The sequence below is a fragment of the Melanotaenia boesemani genome, chromosome 11 (genome assembly GCF_017639745.1).
Source record: "Melanotaenia boesemani isolate fMelBoe1 chromosome 11, fMelBoe1.pri, whole genome shotgun sequence".
Classification (NCBI taxonomy): domain Eukaryota; kingdom Metazoa; phylum Chordata; class Actinopteri; order Atheriniformes; family Melanotaeniidae; genus Melanotaenia; species Melanotaenia boesemani.
Genome location: NC_055692.1, coordinates 25204345 through 25227819, shown reverse-complemented (window position 1 = coordinate 25227819; position 23475 = coordinate 25204345). Strand labels below are relative to the sequence as shown.

The window sequence follows — 23475 nt, the reverse complement described above, 5'->3', positions numbered from 1 at the left end:
TAGGAGCTCTGACCTGGAGAAGGTAGCTCTCATCCTCCTGCATGATACAGTTGCCATAAAGTGAGGTAAAGACTGTATGGATGACACCCTGGGTGTGCTCCTGGTTCAGCCTCTCTCCTGCCACCAGGCAGGATGCAACCAGTCTGGGATTTTCCCTCAGTCTGGCCAAGAACTCGGCGTAGATTGTTTCCTGGAAACCCAAAGTCTTGTAGCCATCAATAAATTGTGTGTCTTCCAGCATTTTGGCATGTTGGCAGCACTCAGCCGGGGAGGCTTCCGCACTATAGAACAGAAATGTCTAATTACACATACACCTCATACAACATCTCTTGTACCTACAGTTGCTTTCATTTCTCAATTCTTTCAAATGTCTGAACATGTACTTTTTAATTTGTGTAAGAGGCGTGCATATCACCCGTGTAAGAAAATCAAAATATAAGGAAGGTGCAATTCAATGTGGTGTGTGATAGATTTAATATGAATATCTATTTTCCATTCCAAATTAAAAACAAGCCATGTGACATTGGTTAGTTACGTTAAAATATATAGCTTATAATACCAGAGGATCAAGTATTCTGATTCTCCATAGTGTAAAAAAATAAATAAAATCGTTCACTTCTACTTTTACATCTACTCAGTATTTTGTACCTTGGTTCTGATTACATAATAAAGTCATTACTATCAACCTCAATATTGTATCTCTGACCTTGCTGCTATGTTTTGATAAGAAAGAGTCTTCAGTATTTCTGTCTGTCTTGTGTGTATGCTTGGTTTCAGTAGTTATAGAATTCATAGATTTACCATACCATCTCACCAGGTGAGTTTTGAAATCTGTTACATCACCACTGTAGTTTAAGCATGTTTCTTCATCCTTATCAAATGACTGGATGGTGCGCTGTAGTGTTAACCCTGCCGTCACCCGTCCTTGGACATGTATTGTTTTAAGCAAAGCATTCACACAAGGGGTTCTGCTACTCTGCTGTTTAAATAGTGTACTGACTCCACTCGCTTGTGGCACGGCCGGCATTAAAATGGTTCAGGCCCACTCTGAGATTTTCTCATCATTGCCAAATTAAACATTATAGTAAATATGCAGGATCTACAACAAACCTTGTTCAGCTCACCTACCTGAAGAATTGGGCCTTCAACTGGTTTATAGTACATTAACCTCAATTCAGTGTTCCGCATATTGATCTAATTACATCTTCCAATTAGGTTTGGATTGATATTGGTTTATTTTTACATCCCCAGGGAGCATCTTTTAGTATTATGAAAGTACACTTAAAAAAATGTACACGCACAAAAAAATAAATTAAATCCAATTTAAAAATTTTTTTTTAAAAAATCAATTGCAAGATCATTCCTGATAAATTTCTCTGGGTCATATTCCCCAAAAGAAATTCCTGTTGTTTTAAATAATACAGAAGTTAGAGACATTAAGCTTGTACTTCCTATAATAATAATAATAATTCCATTCAAGGCCTTGAAGCAACCATGACAACAGGTCTGACCTGGTGAGAATAAGACGATCGAGGTTGATCCTCTGCTGCTTGGCGATCCAGGCAGCCCGATACAGCCTCCCAGCTGTCTTCAACACATCACTGTTGAGCCTCTGAATCAACTGCTTCTCCGATGCCACATACAGCCGCTCCTGTTTCAGGTGGTGGGCCAGAGTGTGGATGTCTGGCTTCACCATCTTCACTGGCTCACACGGGCAGTGAGGCAAATAGCTGGAGCAAAAATAGGAAGAGATTGAACAGAAAAAAAGGTATATTAGCTGAAAATGTGGAACACAAACTAAACAAAAGCTCAAATAATTACTTAATCAAGAATGAGGTTTCAACAGTGTCAAACAGATACTGCAATTATTTCATTCCTGTAAATCAGCTTTCTTGGCAGGAACTACCGTCATGTGAAAACCACAGCAAAACGACTGACGGGACTCTGGAAACATTTTAAGTCTGAGACAATAGCCTGCAATGATATAATCAGGGTTATCTTGTGTTTCAATTCTGCAAACCTACAAAAAAAAAAAAGGAAGCCAGGGGTTAGGGTTGAAAGGTTCGGTCAATTAATTGATTCACAAAACAAAAAAAAGGATTAACTAAGCCTTATCATAGCCAATGATGCAAGTCATTAAATAAGAAACATGCTAAGACTTTGTCTTTTCCACTGAGGGAACTCAATACTTTTCTGTTTGAGAGATTTTATAATACTTAAATTACTTAAAGAACTTCCATATATACAGGTTGGCAACTGACTTTATTGGTTATACATTAACATGAAAAGTAAGAACACTATGTAATTTTTCCAGCAGATTGTACCCATGCACAGGTTTTAAAGCCTGTTGCACAGACTCATTATTTATCCAGTTCAAAGATGGTTCACTTTGACTAAAATTAGCTTGTAGGCTGTCTACTTCACTGGGGTTGGAAATAGTAACAATTTTTGTGCTTGAAACCAGTATCAGGTGGAAGTTATTAATCCGTGAAGTTTCAGTTTGTGTATTTGTTAAAACATGTTCAGCATGCTTCCTGCTTTAGGAAGATATGCTGTATCTCCAAACACATCCAAATGAATGCAAACTGAGAACTGTTATCTTGACTAACAATAAAATACATACCAGCCTGCCAGCTATCTGTATTGTTCTAAACATTGATACAGGTTGGAAAACCATTTTGAGTGAGCTGTAAAATTGTTCACTACAATGGTTAAACTTCCCTTGCCACAGACTGAGTGGTGTTTTCTAATTAATTCATACTTCTAACTTGCTGCACTTGCTGTTGAATTAGGAATGAATGACGAAGGAATTCAGAAGTAAATGTCCACATATTAAAATGTTGAGTTATGAAAAAGGTCAAATAGGAAATAGTTTAATTTCCATTAGTTAACAAGAGTATTGTCACATCGTCTGAGCATTTGCATTTAGCGATCATCTGCAGTCAGCGTGCTTCACACACTGGCCCAATGACAACAGCAAGAGCGCATTTCTTCAAAAACCTTAGGAGATGCTGCACAGCAGAAAATGCAAATCACTCTCTCTACAACACACATATAGCCAGAGCGTGCAATCCCAGTTGAGTGCATGAAATCTGAATGATTTCTTGCTGAATCGTTTCCACAAAAGCCTCTTTGTGGTAGCTTGCTAACAGAAAAAACACTGATTTAAGTGTGGAATTAGGGCTCTAGGCAGAGAATGGAACAAAAGCAAAGAGAACTGCTGGAGAATGGAAATGACTACAAGGCTGCATCATTCTAAACAAGTGAACAGACATCCACAACACTCGGGTTGATACGCCTGACAAACCTAATTGGTTATATATATTTAAACAGAAAATGATGGGTTCGACGCTGAATTCCTTTAGCAAACCAAGAATAGCAATTGGTAAACAAATTACTCTTAGATTCAGCGTGTTTTTCTGTAGAGGTGTGGTAAAATAAGTATTTAAAGCATTTTTCAACTAGACAGAACTGCTCTTGGTTTGTATCATTCCACATTGGAGAGTTTAACATCTAAAACGACCTCTTGACCTCTAAATCAAAGAGTGTCCCTCTTTAGCATTCCTAATTATATTTTCAGATTACTTTCTAAATATAAAGCACTTTCTGCAAATTATTGTATATTTACACTAAAGTAAAAATGAAAGATGTGAGCAGGCAGGAATGAAAGTACTCCCTGTTCCTGGTCATGCTACCCAAGAAGAAGTGTGTTTATTTTAGTATTCAACCGTCGGTCATCAGCTGGGCCAGAACATAGCCGCAGGACTTTCTGCAGTTGTCTTAATGCCTTTTATTTCTTTTATAAAGTTTCTTGTTGAAAAGGAAAAGTTCATAGTGCTTCTCTTGTTGCCTTCGACTGGAATCTACAACCACAAAAACCATAATGTGAGAGTATCAATATGTTCTCCTTTATACTGCCCTGCAATAGGTGTAACAAAACCAAAACCTCAACTATCAAGTGCAACCACATAATGTCCTCATAAAGGAACTGTAGCCTGCCTGCACAGTTCAAAGTATGGACCAATCAATGATAGGTTTTGTCTCATGGCCGTTTAATACAAAGACTGTTCTCTTGTTGGTGAGATGCAGAGTTGGAAACTGAGTAAATAGCTTTTTGATCTTTCACTCTGGGATGATGATTTTAGCGCTAACTAGCTAATAAACACACTAAGCACTACTCTCTGAGCTTGTCAGCATAGTGGGTGCTAATGTGCAAACATGAATTTACACAAAACCAAAATGTTTGTTTAGGTTTAGAAGCACCCCTTTCAAAAATATACAACGCTCAGTATTCAGAAGTCTGAGTTTTCCCACTTATGAAGGTTTCCCAAGACAGCACAGCTGCTGATCTCGACTAACTTGACTCAACTTATTCAGCTGACTCTGCTCACTTACTTTTGGGGCTATTGTGCATCCACTGATAGCAATATACTGCTGAAGATGGTATGCTCTGGTAAGCAAGAACAAACAAAACTCAACAGAAACAATAGCTTGGAATCTATTCAAAGTTAGAGAAGCTGTACAATCAATGTCACTGCTAGCAGATATAGCAGAGAATACTTCAAAGCTATTCTGGAAAGTAACTTTACAGTACATTTGCACAGGCACCATTATCCAGTTAATTTTAGAGACAGCTACAACATTTCCGAAAGAAAAATCACTTGATAGGCTAAATAACATAGCATAATCCATTAAACTCACTATGTATTCAAGACATGCAAATGTTTTGTGCTTCCACTTTTTTTGCTTCATTATATGATGCTAAGAGAAGTCTGTGTGGTACAATATTACAGATATACTGATGTAATTTCATAATTATTGTTTAATTTTATTGTTTTATTTTTGTTTCTTTGGTTTGTTGGTTTTGGGAATTTTTTTGTACAAATAGTATATACAATCACAGAAAATGAAAATATTGTAATGTTGATTTTCTCTATCATGCAGTCTAACTTTTTACTCCACTGCATTAATTCACAGCTATAGTAGCTAGTCAATTCTCAAATACACACAATATATCCTTTAACTGGAACAGATGACTGCAATGCAATACTGAAGTGGCAGGGTGTGAGGCTACTTCTCTAAAAACAATGTAGTTGTCTGAAAACCATAGAAAAGCCAGGGATTTAGCCAGTTAGGTAAAAAAATACCAAAGATATTTACACCTATCTCAAAGTAAGCTTTAGTTAAATGGTTGGCCACTAAGTACTATTAAATATACGTTACTCTGATGTAAATTGCTTCTACTTAATATAAAATATCCAAACCAAAAGAAAAGTGTATATCAGTGGAAAATCTGAGCATATTCCACCGGCCCACAGACTCATTACAAGTAAAATTTCCCTATTACTAACTGGTATCAGTTGGCCCCCTACAATCATGGCACACTTCCACAAGCACAATTAGATTTTTAAATAAGCACACTCCTCACAAGGAAGTGAAAACTTAGCTATTAGTAGCCAGAAGTGAGGCGTGCTACCATTTATCACTGCCTCATGTGCCACCCAGCTCCAATACAATCCACAGTAGTGAGCTACCTGGTGAGTCATGGAGAACCCAGAGGAACTCTGAAGCAGAAGAGAAACCAACCTACAGACAGTGTAGAGAGGCCATAATCAGCAACTTTGTGTGTTGTATGAGAGAATTTTGGTAGGACAGCTACAGAATTCTTTGAAGATGAGTCAGAGGTGAGCCAGTTGTTCAGCCACAACATACATGGAAGAGCTGCAATTATAACAGTAGAATTAGAGACAAGAAGCTGGAAAAGAACAAAAGACAGGACAGTCCACTTCACACAAGTTACATAATAAAAGAGGTTAAAATCATTTTGGAAATGCAAAACACAAAACAATTGTACTTTTAAGAGTAAACATCACAATGTCAGTAAAAATGTTTGGAACAGAGCCCTCTCCTCCCACGACAAGATCCCACACACATACAGTCAAACCAACCAATGGAACAAAAGGTGTTTTTTTATTTAGATATTTTAAGGAATTCGCTTTCTACAAAAGGCATTTGTGACTAAGCCAGCATCCCCTTCACACTTCCCCTTGTGGTAAATTCTTACACTGTTCAGTGCAAGGTATTTGTTGTTAATAAGTGGCATTCTCCTCCATCTGCCTGGATACTGCAGCTCAATACTTTTTGGGAAATGTTTTCAAATGACAAAAAACAAATGCTGACTTTAAATGTTGGGGCTTTTAAGGGTGGTCAGCTGAGTGTAGGTAAGGGAGAGACAAGTAGTCCCCTTTCATTTTCCCCACCCCGATTTAACCTGCTAATCTGAGGGATCAAAAAAAAGCGTCCTTATGACTACATGCCTCTTTCTAAAAATAAATAAATAAAATTAGCATAACACTAATACAAAGAATACATAACATCCATCTCTGTAGAGGTGTTGAATTTAATCGTTTCTACGATGCATCACGATGCAGACATGAAGGATTCTGCATCGATGCAGCAACAGAATATAATCGATTATAATAATTTAATGTATATATTCTGCTGCCGCGTGTGTGTAAATTAACTCAACTGATTGTTACAACTATAAACCCTGAGTGGTTAATCACAAGGTGGTATCAGATGAGTCTTAAGGATGAAAATGTACAAGATACAGATAAAACATCATTTATATATCAATAAAAAAATTAGTCAGTTGATGGCAAACATAACAATGTACTATTCATTCTGGTTCAGTCAAAGCATATCTCTTAATCTGCAGAACAGGTACAAGTTTAGCCTGCTACTAGGCCCTCTGACACATCAATGGAGGACCAAATAATGGTGCATCATGCTGCTGGATATTCATTTTATGAAGAGATTAAAAGTTTAGTAGTGTATAAGGGGCTAAAACATAACAAAACAAAAACTTATAAATTTGTATACCATCTGTCATTAAAGGAGTAACATGTAATTAGATCACATTTGGGACCTCTCTTTACAAGTGTGGAGACCACTGGAGCAGTATGGTGATAAGCAAAATATCAGGACAGAAACCAATAAATCATTGACTTGTGTATATAAAGCATAAGAAAAAACTTAAAACGCTAAAAGAGTGCTGATGGCAGCATTCCAATGAATAAGTAATATTAAAGTCTTTGTTGTCAAAGTTTGAGTCACTATCAGCTGAAATAACCGCAGCAGATGGATTGGTATTTAATATCAAGCAAACTTAAAAAACTTTGCTATGTAATATAGTAGATAAAAGGACAGATATTTCAGGAATAGTTGTTGAAGCAGCATTAATAATAGATTAAATCAATCAACATCTCAATTATTTAAACTTTATAATGGCAAACTGTAAATGTCAGTGTTTCAATTTAATAAAAACACAAGGAAGCACTACATTTTCAGTAATAATCTGGTGCCTTTATGCCGTTGTTGCTATAGTATTTTGGGGTAAAATTATCCAGTTATAGTCATCTTATTGTACTTGCATACAAAAACAGTTGACTGTAACGTTCAGTCTTTCAACATTTAAAATTCTGAGAGCGTAATATGTACTTCTACAGGCCTTTCATGTTAACATCACATCATATATTCTGAATATTATACTAGGGTGTAATATTTTCATCTCATCGGCTCAGTGGGCGGATGGAAGCAAATTTAGCAAAGACCTCTTTAACTTCAGATTAACTGCGACGTGTTGTTGAGCATTAAGTTTATAGTGTCCTTGATACGATGTACTACACAACCGAGATTTAGCATGGCAGCCGACATGCCTAAATGGGTTGCGTTACCGTAAAATAATGTATTTTCCCGTCTGCGAGGTTGACCTGTCTCAGATCACCAATAAAGATGTGCCTCATATAACTAGCGTAACATCTGAATAGCTAAACGCGGTTAAGGTATCTAAGTAATCCAAAAAACGCTGGTATTACATTCTCACCCATTAAGAAGAAAGAGTGTTTGCACTGATTTGGAGGAGGGGCACAGAAAGCATCCTAGTGAACTGGCTAATATAGCAGTAGCTTGCTAACGTTAACCAAGTTAACTTGACCAACGTTTGCTAGTCAAACAAGACATGCTAAAGAAAAGCTAACTGGTTAGCTGCATTAGCTTAGCCTAGACTATAGAATACTCTAAACGTGACCAACAATACATGCTAACGTAACTTAAGCTACTTACCAAATCTTACTGATCTCTACGGATTGTTCACAACGTCTCTAAACACGGTTGATTATAAAATGTGTCGCGTCTAAGGAATTGTTTGTTGGCGGTTAGCTGTTTCACACTGGCTTCTGCTAGGGCGAACAGTTCTGTCATTTGCTGTCATCACGAGGAGACCTGCGCAGCCCGCATGCGCACAAAGTGAATTGTCGGTATTAAAGGGAACTTTCGCTCTAAAATAGACAGCAAGCCAATCAATCAATCAATCAATCAATCAATCAATCTATCTATCTATCTATCTATCTATCTATCTATCTATCTATCTATCTATCTATCTATCTATCTATCTATCTATCTATCTATCTATCTATCTATCTACTTGTTCTACTTTTCAGTTTTTAATTTCATTCATTCACTGTGCTCTGTTTAATTGGATAATCTAGTGTTTTGTGGTACATGATTATATTTTTTATTTTATTTATAAAAGCTAACTTTGATGTAACACGCCTGCCCAAATCTTGAAATAATACTGGCAAACAATGCTACACTGTGCCCCTTGCATGTCTTATGTCAATACAGAACAGTAGAAGAGGCCTGATATTGTGACCAGATCCTGGCACACATCCTATGAAATGATGAGTGGAGTCCATATCCCATATCAAAAATAACTGGAACGTGAGGTCATCCTTCCTCTGGGTTTTAGTTTTGTACAGTACCAGTCAAAGGGCAGTGGTAGCCTTGTGGTAACAAAGGTGGGCTTGGGTCTGGAGACCATGGGTTCAAGTCCCTAGACTGGCAACTAAGGTAAACCACTGTGGCCCCCTGAGCAAGGCCCTTACCCCTCAACTGCTCTCAAGGCACTGGAATCTGACAGCCCACTGCTCCTAGCAACTAGGATGGCTTAAATACAAAGATTAAGCTGGAATTATTAAAGTAGAATAAATTAAATTTAAAAAGTTTGGACGTATTTCTCATTAAATTTAATCAGAAAATGTGTCAAAATTGTTAACTGGTAGTGTAAACGTATTTCTCTTTCCTGTAAGGTAAATATTCCTTTTTCAGTTCTGGCTGTACATTCAGGGAAATGTTTGTGCATGTGTGTCTTATTATGCATGATTGCAGAATATATAGAAAAAAATATGCTGCAATATAGAAAACAACTGTTGATTTTCAGAGTTAATTTCTATTCATTAAAATGGCACTGTTCCAAGCCATATCAGTATGGTTTCAAATATTAAGTAAAACTGAAGTTTATTGCAACAACCACGAGTCCACATATTTTTACATTTACTTTTGCTTCTGCAGGATGCCAGCATGAGAAAGTACAGTTTGCCCTTCAAGTCATGTAAGACTTATCAGTAATTTACCCTTTGAAATTCAACAAAAAGTAGTTGCAGTCTGGGCCTGCCTAAAAGATTAAGAAAAATAAACAATTTTTAATGATCAGTTTCTATTTTTCTAGCTTTGTAAACATTTGTAAACATAAACAAGCCATGAATAAATGGATTGCTATACATAGATTGTTGTATTGATGCTTTTTGTCTAACAATTAAATAGTTTAACAGATAGGTAAGTAGAAGATTGGTTTTTATTGAGAATGTAGGCAGTAATGGAAATGTTCTTCCACTAGGTGGTGGTCTAAAAGCAGAAAAAGCAGTGACCTCAAGAAATATTTTAAATAAACGTGATTCAGCAGTACAGTTAAGTGTGTATGTTGTTTCTCTTTCACAATTCAGTATTTGTGGAGAACTTTCCACCATTTCCTTCATTTGATACTTAAACTAGCCCTTCAATACAAAGCACAAACTATGGCTATATAGGCAAATTGATTATTTCATTAACATTAGTCTAATACAATGAATAACATCATGTCTTTATAAGAGTAAAAATGTCCTTGGGAAAATTTTACACACTAATTGCAGACGTTGTATGCTCCATCTTCACATAAACATTTTGCTCCATATAGCTGCATAATTCACACCTCATTATATAATCGATGTAGCTAATTCTTCTTCTAAAACTGCATTTAAAAAAAACTTAACAATCATTTGCTTCATCAGTACTTTTTTATACAAGCTATAATTTAAACTTAAACAAAATTGCTAGTAAAAATTCATTTTTCTTGTGCCATTAACTTGGATTGATATGTTTTTAGTCTAATTCCTGTTTCATAAAATATATTAAGCCTAAAATCTTAAATACCATAAGTTAGAACTGAATGTAGCACTTGCTGTTTTTTTCAGAAAGGTCAAATATCAATTATATGTATAGAAACTTTCAACCATTTTTAAACATCTTCAAGAGAAATTCAGAGTCATGTGCTCACACTTTAAATCCCATTTATTATGCATTTATATATAGGTTATAAACATCACAAAATAGAAACTCGTGGAAGGTCTTGCACAAAGATATATATAATCAAGTAAAAGAGCAACCTTAGTTTAATGAACAATGGCCATTAAAGCAGGCACGTCTGAGTTTAGTGCTGCAGCTATCTTAGGAACATTCTTGTTTCATAATTTATGTTTTAGTGCAAAAAGTCTTAATTGAAAGGAATTATTTTCTATTCATAATAAAATATGATTTTACAATATAGATGGTAAGGTTGCTCTTTCATTGCATATGGTTTAATCAAGAACATACTGTGGCATTAGTTTTAATAAGGTCTCAAAGTCAGGATGTTCAATGATCTAATACTTAATATACTGTATGATGAATCTTTTACATTTCTAAGCATCAAGTGGTATCTCATTAACATAATAAATTTACTTAGAAGCAATAGCAATATTAAAATACCTGAATATAAATAACATGCTTTGAGCAAAATAATCATCTATGTATAATAGTTATTCAAACAACCTATGTCTAGAGCTGTCAAGCCTTTAGAAATAGCTACCTCCATACATTGCTTTGTGTCAAATGCATTTAGTTTGTTTTCAAATAAAGGCCACTTTCAAACAAAGCAATTTTTACAAGAATGACATCAAGCATTTTCGTGAGATGATATAAGCTCCAACTAAAATCCTTAATAAAGTGGGAAACATAGATGGTCTGATTGTACTTCTTTGTCAATAAAACAATCACTAATATATAATAATTAAAAATACCCACAGAACCACAGCATATCAAGGAAATAATACTTAAATACTACTGCAACCACTGCAATATGGTCTAATATAAATTTATGATAAACAATTTGGTGCAGAAATGAAAAGCAGGTTACTGTTACAATACTGGATTTGGCTGTGCCAACTATAGTGTGGACACAAGTACACGTGCGCTTCCTGAATGTTGTGTGCTTCATATATTGTCCTTCTACATCTTAAATGCCTGGTTATCAGGATTTGAGCCTATAGTCTACATGCAGGTTATTAACTTTCTGAGTGCAATAGGAATAAAACAAGCCAAAAAATAACACACATAAACCTTTAAAAGTGTATGTATATTATATATGTGGTGTGTTTTTGAGAGTGTGGCAACAGAGAGAACTAATGGAAAGAGTGAGACAAATAGAAATATTAGTCACATATGTACAGGTTTCCAAATTCATGTTTGATTAGCTAAATCACGCCATTTATTTACAATAAGTACATTTCTGACATCATTATCATTCCTATTTAGTGCTGTGCTATATAATATCATCTAAGAGATGAGGGGTACCCAGCCAGTCTAGTGTCCTTGGCTCAGATGCAGCCATGATCATGCACATAAATTGTTTCCCTGTTCTTTTATCTATTGGGTAAATGGTTGTGGGGGTGAACCTTTTGTTGCTCTCCACAAACTCACACAGCTGATTATAGATTTTGGGGTACTCGTGACGAAGGAAGACTCCCCTTGTCCTGAGCTCTCGCTGGATATTGATAAAGCACACCTCTCTGGCTTTTCTTCCCTCCTCCCCTTCCTTGTCAATGTCTGGTGTGCCAGGAGGTGGAGTGAGGATGAGAGTTTCCATCTCATTTTCCTTCTTCAGTACTTTTTTGTCAGGACTTGAAGAGGCCAATGACACCTTTGCATATTTTCGAACTGTTGGTGCTTGGACCCTTGGTGAAGGTCTGTTAGGCACTAGTTCACCAACAGCTATAGATACATTCAAAAGGAAACATTCACTGGGGTCGTACTCATTACCCGCTTGCTGCAGTTCCTTGCAGTATTCACCGAGGTTGTCCTTGAAGCCATCCAGCTCTCTGAGCGACAAGTATGTGGGAGACATGAGGAGGCTCTGAAGCCCAACTTGCAGGAAGTTGTCAGCTGTCTCTGGATTAGCAAAACCCAGAAAGAGAACGCCTCTCCCTCTTGAGAGGTAGCCAGCTTTAGCAATGCGTGAGAAGGTTTTGTGGATCTCTGAATTCTCTCTGCAGAACTTCAGAGTGTGCCGACATACACTGCTGACACGACCATATAGGCATGTCTCTTTATGAATTTCCCAGTCATCCCTGCGACAGTTTCGTGAACAGTAAAAAGTGTAGCAACTGTGACATGATTTAAAGTACAAGCAAGCGTTGAACATATTTTCAATACGGTTGCACTTCTTGTTAGCACACACCATTGTGTCATCTTCATCTGTGCTATGGTCTGGAGAACATTCTTCTGCACTTCTTTGCAAAGCATCACACCCACTATCAGGGTCTTTGACTGTGTCTGGGCTGGATTTAGAGGATGGAAGCTGTGTGTTCAGACTTCCTAAGTTTTCAAGACCAGATGATCCTCTCTCTTTGTCAGTGTCTTCAGTGATCAGCTGTTTTAACTGGTCTAAAAGATTTTCACTTGACTTTCTGCTAGTTGGTGGTTTGTAGTCAACAACCAAATCCGCTAAGAGTTCATCCAGTTGTTCTAAACTTTGCTGTAGGGAGAAGTTGTTGTGTTTCCTTTCTTTGGTCGTGTCTTCTGTGTTAGAAGGCTGCTTCTGCATTACCCTCGGCGGTGTTGTCTTCTCATTGTCTGATATATTCCAGCTGACAGAGTGGACATCACGTCGCCTGCTATTGCCTGCACAGATGTCATTGTCTGTTATGGTGATTTCGGGTGTCACAAACCAGTTCCTACTCTTGATATTCCTCCATGGATTACTTGAACCCCTCTCCAAAGAGTTTTCTGACAGAGACAAAGCAGCATAGCGCCTTGGTGAACTTGAAAGGTTAAGTATAACAGGCTTAGATGTAACATCTGAAGATGCCCCTTGCCTTGCTTGGTAAAAAAGATTCTCGTAGCTTCTTCCACGTGGCACAGGTTGCTCTCTGTCATGCCGTGGATAAAGAATATTGTCCCAAGACTTGGAGTGGTTTTTGACATCTGCTCCTAGTCGACTTGTCTCTGTGCAGCTGTTAGTAAACCAGGGAGGTATACTAGGGTCTTGTCCAACTCTTGGTGGTGTGGCCTGAGAAGACTGGTTAGAGTAACCAGATATACTGGAGCGATACCAGTCATCTGAAAAGGCCTGGGACATTCGAGGACGTCGCCGACTCTCTGTCTGATATGGCCTCGATGGAAAATACTGCTCATCAGGAGAGCTTAATGGTTTGGAATAAAACAGCCTTGAGTTACTCGCATGGTATGGACTGAACCGACTGTCCTCGCCATAGTAAGCTCTAGAGAGTGGAGTTTGAGAAAAGTATGACCCTGCCTCACTTGTGGAGTAAGGCCTGCTATATACAGAGTGAGCTGGCTCTCTGTTGGTAAGGTGGTCTGTGTAACATGACCTCACAGGAAGTGTGTGCACCCATCGAGTTCTTGGATCATACTGACTAGTCATTGTACTACCAAGGCTGGTTAGACTGGACCGATCATCCTGACAGTACGTCCGTGAATAGGGATGGACTGGATACCGAACAGCATCCTCTGTATAGAAAAACTTGGTTGGTATGTTAGGGTTTGAGTAAGCTCTTTGTTCTTGACTCAGATATGGTACTGTTGGTGATGGCATCCTGTGCATGTCTAGATGCTGGTAAGAGATGGGAGACATGCTGGTGGTGTAGTAATATCCTTGTCTGAAATCTCCACTGTAGCATTCACTTGGAGTGGGTGTTGGTGAAGAGATCATCTGCCGAGGTACATACAAACCTCCCCTGCTACTAGCCTGGGAGTACCTTTGCCAAGGATGCTCAGACTGTACATGGGGAACCTGCCTAGATGTATGCTGCAGAACAGCAGCGTCTGGTTTAATGTCCACACGGCACCTAACATGAGGAGTTACAACTGGTTTATCTGGCTTTTCCTCCTCAAAACAGTCTGAGACATAAAGTGGCGAGTGAGGCTGTAGTTTAATTGGGTGCACCTCATTCACAAAAACTCTGTTTAAAGTTTCTCGTTGGGTTTCGGAGGTCCTTGATGCATCTGGCACACCTTCGAGTCCATCTCTCCCCTTCCTTGCCCCTGGTGGGGATACAGATATGGGCACAGGCGTGAGGGTAGCCTTGACTCGAGGAGCACTTTTAGATCTTGATCTCCTTTTGGAATCTGACCATGTGAGATAGCTGGTTTTGTTGTGGGTAGTGTGCTGTTGGAACTGTTTAGAGTTAAAAAGATCAGGAGATGAAAAGCGAAGATGTCCTGGCTGATCTAGTCCATTCCAAAGATCTTTGTTTAATGTCTGGTTCTCAGACCTCTTGTAAGGGTACTCCATTGAGAAAGACAAGGACTGTGGATCATCCAGAGACTCAATGAAGTCAAAACTACGGCAGTGTCTTTTGTTGATGATCTCTGATTTATCTATCATTTTCAAGTCACATTGCTTCGAAGAATGGAGAGAAATTGAGTTGTCAGCGATAGGGTTTAGTGTAATGTCCTGATACAGAGTCGATGCCAGTATATCAGGGGGATGAGTTCGTGTCATCTTAAAGGACCTCCAGTGCTCTCCAGTTAGTGTGATTCAAAATCAACACAACCTGTGGAAGAAAGATAAGGCAAATACAGTTGAAGGCTATTTTAATACATGTAGAAAAATAGTATTAAAAAACACTCATCCTAAACAAAAACTGCTACCTTGGATACATAAGTTACTATGCATAAATTTAACAGGGGTAGTTGCTCATTTACTAACCAGGTTCAAAAAGCACTTCATGGTGAGAAACACAAAACAACAATGTGTCTGAGCAACACAGCAAACAATTATACTTTTAAACACATGTATAAATATAGCTAGAGGTGATTTAAACATTGTCAGTCCATAAAAACAGACAAATATATAACTTTAATTAATCAAGGAACATTTTGCTTAATTAAGCAACATCGTAAACTACAACATTGTCATCATCTTACACAGCTAAACAGAAGAAAACACAAAGCTTAACACTAGTGGCAATATACACAACAGACTGCTTGTAACAGAAAGTCTTTGCTCATATTTTGACTTTAAATTTTGTTTGAAAAAGAATCAGTCTTAAAGATGGTTGTTAATAACAACAAAATACATGGCTTTAGCTACAGTAAGTCACATTTTAAGTAACTGTACTATCACTGCATCACTTCTTGAATGAAAATTAAATCAGGTTAGCTATAGCCAAATCTATACCTTACCACAAAAGCAAAGCTGCTATATAAATCTTAATAATACACAAAACGCCTGTAAATTTCATATTAATACATCCAGAGATATTTTTAAATTATAAATACAGAAAAAAAAAACATTGTGGACAAAATGTTCCAACAATGGGTTTTTATGTGTTTCACACACACATGGGCTTTCTCTTTGGCACTCACCCACAAGCCAACCCTGAGTTACCATCTGTTCATCATGATGAGAGAAGACTGACCAACTATCTCCCTGTCATGTCTCCACAACACACCTAAATATCATGTCTGTTCACAACCAGCCTCGACACACAAATCTATACCGTCATTCACTGATTTGTATGTTTTGTTAGAGCCATATAGCAGGACAGGGATGAGTATATTTTTTCCATTATCAGGATAAAAGAGGCTAATGTTTAATCCTGATATGTTTTATTAAAAAAGGCTTTCTAGATTTGCATAAATAAAATCCGGGGGTTCAAAAATAATTGAGCATGTAAATTTAGTTTTACCAATTTCATTCACAATATATCAGCCTTTTTTACAAGCTGTAGTTTTTGTCTTTAATTGCGTAAAGTTTTATTGATCTTTACAGTACGGACTATCAGATGTTTTACCATCTTAGGGAAACAGTCTAATGTTCTGGTTAATGGCTGATTGTCAGTATAATAAGATTTTATTCAGGTGTAATATTGTGAGAAAGAACCTGTCTGATTGAAGATGAAAATGGAAATTCTGATAGAGTACTAACTAGAACAAAGTTTATTATTTAGAATCTTTCCAGCTTAAATTAATATGTGGTAAAGTGTCCATGATAACAACACGGATGCTGGTGAGTCATGCACATGTACAGATATGAATAATAGATGTTACTTCCACATCAAGTTGAATCAAATTATGTAATAAAATTATTATAAATAGGTTTGCATCTATACTTAAATAAGACCCCCAAACCACTTTCCCCAGTACATGGATGCTAAATCACCAGCATCTAAACTAAAACCTGTCCTTTAATTAGAAGGGTTGTTGTGAATATTACCACTGACTGCCACACACTTTCCTTCCCTCCAAAAAAATGAATACATTTTTTCTTTAGTGATGACACTGGATAAACAAAGCAAATTTGGACTTAAAATATATGCATTCCTTCCTCTACTCATTTGTGGTTCAATGCTCCTTTTCAGTGGGGGAACTACTTTTTCTACACCACATGCCACATACTGTCTCCATGGCTACAGCACACAGCAAGGAAACCATTAAGCACTCCTGCAGTTGTAGCCCACACTGATCTCAGTCTAGAAATCTGACTTATAATCAGCATGGACTGCTTAGCTATGCTTTGTAATAAAATGATGCAGCAATATTACATAAAAGAGACAAAGGTTGCATTTCCCCGTGCTGTAGCCTACTTTCTCTCTGAAGCTATGACAATCAAATATAATTTGTTTACCAATTTATGTTTAACTAGAAGCAACTTCGACAGCTATATTCTATCAATTTTTATTATTCTTGTCTACACAATGACTAATCTTGATGCAGATTCGCCTGAAACCTCCCAACGGGCCCGCAAGGCGCATTCAGCCTTGAAGCGTTACCAAATACTTGCTCTAACGCACTTGTGCACCCCTTTTTATTTTGGAGCTGCATCACCGGGCGAACGGCCCTCCATCCTTTGTTGCTGACCTGGTGCCTTTGAGCCCGGAATGACATCATTTGCGGAGTAAGAATGAAGCAGCAGATCCATATGAGAACAAGAACCCACCGGGAAGCGACAAGCTAAAGAAAATTAGTTCAGCTAAGTTTTGGACCTTTCGGATGTTGTGAGTGAACAAGAGAGGCCTTTACCGTTTCGCCAGGGAGTTGATCGGATGCGGTGGGCATAGCGAAGCTGCAGACTGTTCCCCCGTGAGGTGTAGCTTCAGCCCCGCTGCACTTGCCGTGAATCTCCCGAAGCCAAGCACTCGTCCTTCATGATGTTGTCTGCATCACCCGGCGATGTGGTCACGCTCGCCTATGGGCTTTGTATGTGTGCGTGTTTGTGTGATGGAGGAGGAGGTGTGTCTCAGCTTGCGCTTGTGCGCGTGCCTCTGGAGGCGTGGCTGTGTGTGTTTTGGGGAGGAAGGACGGGAGGGTGAAGGGGAAGTTTGGGGTGGGGGGGATATATCTGGATGTGCAGTCTCAGAGCAGCAATGCGGTCTGAGCTCTTATGGGCATTTCCGGGGGAACTGCTGGTCATTTGGTCATCCTGCAGTGGAAGGTGCTTTCTAGTCAGTGCTGATCTTCGTGAGAAAAAGTATATGACTGTTCACAGTTTTAGGAAGTTTTACACAAAACTGCCTGCAGATTTAGGCTTCTGTGCTTGGCTGATCACTGCTGGTGTCCCTGTTGGGCACGGGGCAAACGTCTCGTTTTAAAGGGTGGGAGTACAAATGTTGTAGATGCAACATTTTAGTCAAACACATCTCTTTTATTGATCAATCATTCTTGATCTTTAAAACTGAAAATTTGTGAAAACAGCATTCAAAGCATAAGGATGTTTTACTAACATTTGACACTTTTGCTTCACAAATGGTGTTTCATTCAATTACTTAATCAATTAATTGACTTACTCTTGCAGCTCCAATGGAATGTTTATTAACACTTGAACTGTATGGCCCTGTTGCTCCTCTGACAGGGAGTGATGGAGTCCTTTTAGACCTCTGTGATTCTGAATCAACATTTCCTCTCTTTTTTGGCTGTCTGTGTTGTTTTTGTTCTCAGTTTGCCCTGTGTCACACACAACCGATCCAAACTCTCACCTCGCTACCTCTTTCTGCTTTGTCAGAATTGATGATGGCGACAGCTGGCAGTGAGCCTCGGTACAAAGCATGTGACTGCCGCAGAAGAAATGCTTACTGAGGCACTCTTCCTGCAGATGGAAATCACTCCAGACAAACGTGCTGATCAGGCTGAAGACTGCAATGATGCTCCGTTTTGACAGAGCTTATTTTGTCACAAGAAACACTGCTCTCCACTGCATTAGCACAGTAAGATGATGACCAGTGTCTTTTTTTTATTGTTATGGTAACTTTTTTCTGCCTGCACAGTGGTTACAAAACACCAAAGCTAACCGAGGCTCCATCTGTGTCATGCCACGTGTTGGAGACATGATTCAGAATACAGTGGGTCTCATATTGTGCATGCAGCATCCCTGAGAGTGGGCTCTATCTGAGCATGTGTGAGTCACCCTCTCCAGCACAGTGCACTGGCATCAGTTTGTGTCAGCTGTTGGTTAGAAGGCATGAGTGTCTGTCAGCTGGCTGCCAGCAGGTGTATTAGGCACCTTGTGGAGTTTGTGGAGAGAAAATCAATGGCTCTCTGTTGATTAGAAACCCCACTGATGGGGATCAATCAGGCTTGTATCACCACAAAGTAACAACACTGAAGCAGAACGCTGCTTCACACTGCTTCACACTGCTTTGACTGCTCAAACAAGCTTTCCTGCAAGTCAGTAAACAGCCTTGAGCTCTTTGCTGTCTCCAATTAAGTCTACGTTAGATTAAGTGACTCTGCAAACTTATTTTCTCATCTCTGTGTTCCCATTGGAGGGAATTACATAAGAGATGTGGGGATGCACACACAGTCAGGCCCCATATATACAAAGTCCAGCCAAAAATAGCCAGTGTGGCAGGATAATACAAGACAACTCTTAGCTTATTTTTTCTTTCTTTTTGTCTTTCTTTTTGTACTGTAATAACAAATAAGGGAAAACAAGAAAAACATTAGACAAATGTGGTAAGGCAAAGAAATTCTACCATTTGTGCCACAGGAAATACCCAGGGACACTAAGGATGCTGTCTGCAGCCACTTCCATACTGAATATTTCACACAGTCAGATTTAGATGTCTTGTATAGACATGACAAAATGTAGTCGTTCCTTCAGATCAACCCCCAGGGTATTTTCAACGGACTTGCATTTAGATGGGAGTGAAGTGCAGCAGAGGAGAATCTGAAGCCTCACTGGGAGATGCTCCCAGTTTTCCTCTTAATTACAAGTGAACCCCGATTAAGTTCTCAGCAAATTAAACCCCTGAATCCTCTTTGGCCACCTTGGTCCAGAAAGTTGTGGCAGTTCACATATGGTTCAAAACACTCAGACCTTATGTTTTCATTGGGGATTTAGAAGTAGCCATGTGGAGCCTTTAGAGGCTTTTTCAGCTCAGTGGGGCCATGTAGAATCCATGCTGGCGTAGTTTTGATTCTTACTGGATCAGACTGGATTAGATGCAAAGGATTGTTAAGTTTATCCAGAGTGAAGAAAATTGCTGGAGGCGCCACTGGTTGTGTTCTCAGGTAGTTGAAACTGCATGGTCCAAAATAGCTAAATGAAGAGATTTCATAATTTCTGCCTAAATTGTAGACAAGGGGAAAAAAAAGAAAAATAAATAAAAATTGCAATCGAACAGCCATGACATATATTTTTTCCTCTTCTTAATAAAAAAAAATCCTGTTTACCTTGGTTGTGCAAAAAAAAGAACATTTCAATCCTCCCAAGTAACGCTTATAAACAAATTCATGTGCAAGCCAAGCCATTTGGGAGTGGTATCCATGGTAACCCACACTGAGCAGGAGCAAAAGACACAGGATTGATTTCAAAGGGAATGAAGTAAAGTGCTTATAGGAGTCGTCCATGGAGACCATAAAAATCTACGTCACAAAGATGAGATGCAGGAAAAAGAAATTTGCTCATAAATCTTCAACAATTTGCAGATCCATGCATCTGCAGTGGCAGTGCAGCCTCATATCAAATTTATAGACATACAACCTGCACGTCTTTCTCTGCCCAAATTATCTCCAGCAGAAAATGACAGTTCAAAGTTAACATTAAGTTTACCAGAAGGAAACCCCTCTGGCAGCCTCCTGGTGAAAATAAAATAAAACAGAAACATCTGCAATGATGTGGGCATATTCTCAGGCCCCTCTCTTGATACATATAGGTCAAAGTAAGAATAGTGTAGATATCATTCACAGCTGCTCTGAGCAAACACAAACTCCTGTCCTGGTCTCTAGAGTTGCTGTAAGACTTCCCATGGTGAGACTTAATTAAATCTTTATTACACACTCCTCTCTCATCCTTCATCTGCCATTTTGGCTAGTGAATCACTCAGTCATGTGTGCAAGTTTATTAAAGGGAAAGCACATTTAGAACGAAGTGATGGGCTTCTCAGTGGGTGCTCTTTCTCCCTGAGATCTCCTGGTGATGCAAATTATTTGTGGTAATGCACTGTCACCGTGATATTGTTATGTAACAATGCAGGAACAGAATGCAGCTATATTCAGTTTTAGCAAACAGCTTCAGTTCAGAGTTTCATAAGATTTTCAAACAGTGATTAAGGTCAGCAGGAGGTTTGATAATGCAGGACTGTCATTAAGGTCCTGCTATTCAAGAATGAACAGACAACAAATCTTTTGTGCCTCAGTTGGGAAGAATCAATGAGGGCCTTCTAAATATGGATATCGTTCACCCTCCATCCCTCAGCAGCACAATGCAAAGCAGTACTGGGTTGCACTAATTGTGCAAGGCTGTATGCCATGTATAATAGCTGCAACAGCCACTGTCTCTTATTTGCATGACCCTTTGAGAGTCGAATCAAAAAGATTTTCTTCACTTCTTTAGAAAAGCATGTTAAGAACTTTTGTTATGTGTTTTCTGTATTTCAATTAAACACACAATTGTAATTTGAAACCACTGCCTTGATATTCTTCCCTATTGTATTTGAATGCTGTGCAGTCTGCATGGCCACCCATCACATTACATGCACAAATCAGTTTTGACACATGCCTCCATTTTTGAATTAATGATTAATATATGTAAGTACACATGCTAGTTGCAACCATCCAGATGCACCTGTGCTTGCAGATTTTCCAGGCTGTTTAAATGGGTCAGCTCTAGAAATATCTTGGCTTAGGGAATACATCATGATGGCCCCTCCTCTTGTCTTCTCTCCCGTCTGTATCTGAACAAGACTCTTGCTTGTAATAGCCTTGAATCCTTTATTTGTAACCAGCAAAGTCATGAAAGTTGTATCAGTATAAGCACACAAAAAGTCACTGGGAGAAAATAATAATCTTTTTCTTGTGAATAGATTTGCCAGGCAGTGACAAACTCTGCAATAATAGCTGCTGGTCTTCTATCAAATTAATAAACTTATTCCTCTGGTGGAGCAATTGGATACCAGTCAATTCATACAATATATGAAATCATGTTTTTACTGATCAGATAACCTTCAAACTAAACCTGAATTTGGCTGAGAACAGTGTGGTTCCCCTGGGCAGGTTTTTAAGAAAGGCAAGCAAGCAGGCAGAGCTTTAAAAACTACACTGACCTTTTGTGAGTGAGCAGTCATAAAACATCCTGTCTGCAAATTGGATTTTGCACACCACTCACTTTTGTTTGCAATGAAAAAGTTTCAATAGAAGAAGAAATTTATCCATTTGGTGATTCAAATTGAACCCTCTTTCACACTGCATACAATCTATCAGCCAAAATTTTTGGACAGGGCAAATCCTTTTTAAAGATGAATGTGGAGGAGTAAATGGAGAGTAAACTGCACAATTTTAATGCATTTGTTTTAGCTACACATGCAGCCATTGATTTATACAAGACAGGGCAATGAAGCAAATCATTCTCTTGAGTGGAGACGAGCATAATACTAATAGCCTCTTTCAGCCGTCGCAGCTGTGTACAGATTTGAAGCCCTAATAAAAGATGAAAATAAATGGCAATATAAAGGATTTTTTTCCTTAGTTGAAAAAAAATTAATAGGATTATACAATCATTGGTATTTATGCTTCCTGCATGACTTTGGCTAAACATGTTCAGTTCAAGTCTCAAAATATAATGAAAATAAAACCATATTGCTTTTCATCACATAGAAAAAGGCTAAACTTTCACCACTGCAGCATCAACAACTTGATAAATACCATAATGTGATAGATGATGATACACAATACAATTAAATCTTAAACGGCTGCATTTCTGATAGGCCCTGTTGTCAGATGAAAATACACATGCTGGTATTTAGTCAAATGCATTAGCCAAATTGACATAATACCATCTGAGATAATGTGTGAGTAATTGTGTGGAGATGGCTGTAGACTTACACCACCGTGTGGTCACATTGTGCTGCTGCTAAAACTGCTATTAAAGAGTTCAGCTTAGTAAAGACCGCAACACACAGTCAATAACATAGCCAGCCATGTTGTTTCAAACAGGTCTCAACTGACACTAAAAGAGCCCAAACAGTCAAACTACGGTAACAGTATTACAAAAGTCTTGAGCCACCCCTTACATCATCATATGTTGGCAAGAAAATAGGAAATTGGTGAAACAATTTATTAAAACATGAGCAAATGCAAATGGAAATACAGTATGAATCTAAACTTTCAGTAGATGGATCAACTAAAGGACCAGATGAATCTCCAAAGTCCTTTTGTTTATTTATTTATTTTATTAGACACTGTTCATCTGCTGTAGATCCATTTTAGGCCTGACACTTCTTATTTTGTCCTCCACCTTTCCAGTTTTCTCAGTTTTTTAATGACACACTGAATTCAGTGTTCAGTGACTTAACAACAAAAACACATTCCAATGGAAATGGTCAGGTAAAGGACTCGACGGAGTGAAATAGCAGCTGATGTCCAAAGAAAAACTCTGAGGTAATGATTAACTATTACTCAAGACCATTTTAAAATATAACAGAAGAGCTTAGTTCATAGGAAGCACAATCTAAAGAAATTAAGGTGATTTAAGACCTACAAGTGTCAAAAAAAGGTACTATTTTCCTTAAGAGACATGAAGTGAACAGTAGCAAGTACAACAAA

The 23475-nt window shown here is 38.3% G+C and overlaps 2 protein-coding genes across 7 annotated transcripts in view; both read right to left on the bottom strand.

Moving 5' to 3' along the window:
• Window positions 1–8280, bottom strand: part of gapvd1 (GTPase activating protein and VPS9 domains 1) — a 30938-nt gene extending 22658 nt beyond the window's left edge. For all 6 annotated transcript variants that reach the window (XM_041998592.1, XM_041998594.1, XM_041998593.1 and 3 more), the window contains exons 1-3: window positions 8125–8280; window positions 1512–1730; window positions 14–281 (exon numbers count right to left, since the gene is read on the bottom strand). In XM_041998592.1, coding sequence (XP_041854526.1) covers window positions 14–281; window positions 1512–1696 — 453 coding nt within the window. In that variant the 5' untranslated portion in view covers window positions 1697–1730; window positions 8125–8280. The remainder of the gene's footprint in view (window positions 1–13; window positions 282–1511; window positions 1731–8124) is intronic.
• Window positions 8281–10428: 2148 nt separating this feature from the next.
• On the bottom strand, window positions 10429–17694 carry unm_hu7912 (un-named hu7912). Its single transcript, XM_041998599.1, has 2 exons — window positions 17458–17694; window positions 10429–14987 (listed from the first exon to the last, which is right to left on the bottom strand). Exon 2 carries the CDS (start codon window positions 14933–14935, stop codon window positions 11735–11737), a length of 3201 nt encoding a protein of 1066 aa, XP_041854533.1. The 5' UTR covers window positions 14936–14987; window positions 17458–17694; the 3' UTR covers window positions 10429–11734.
• Between the last annotated feature and the right edge of the window lie 5781 nt (window positions 17695–23475).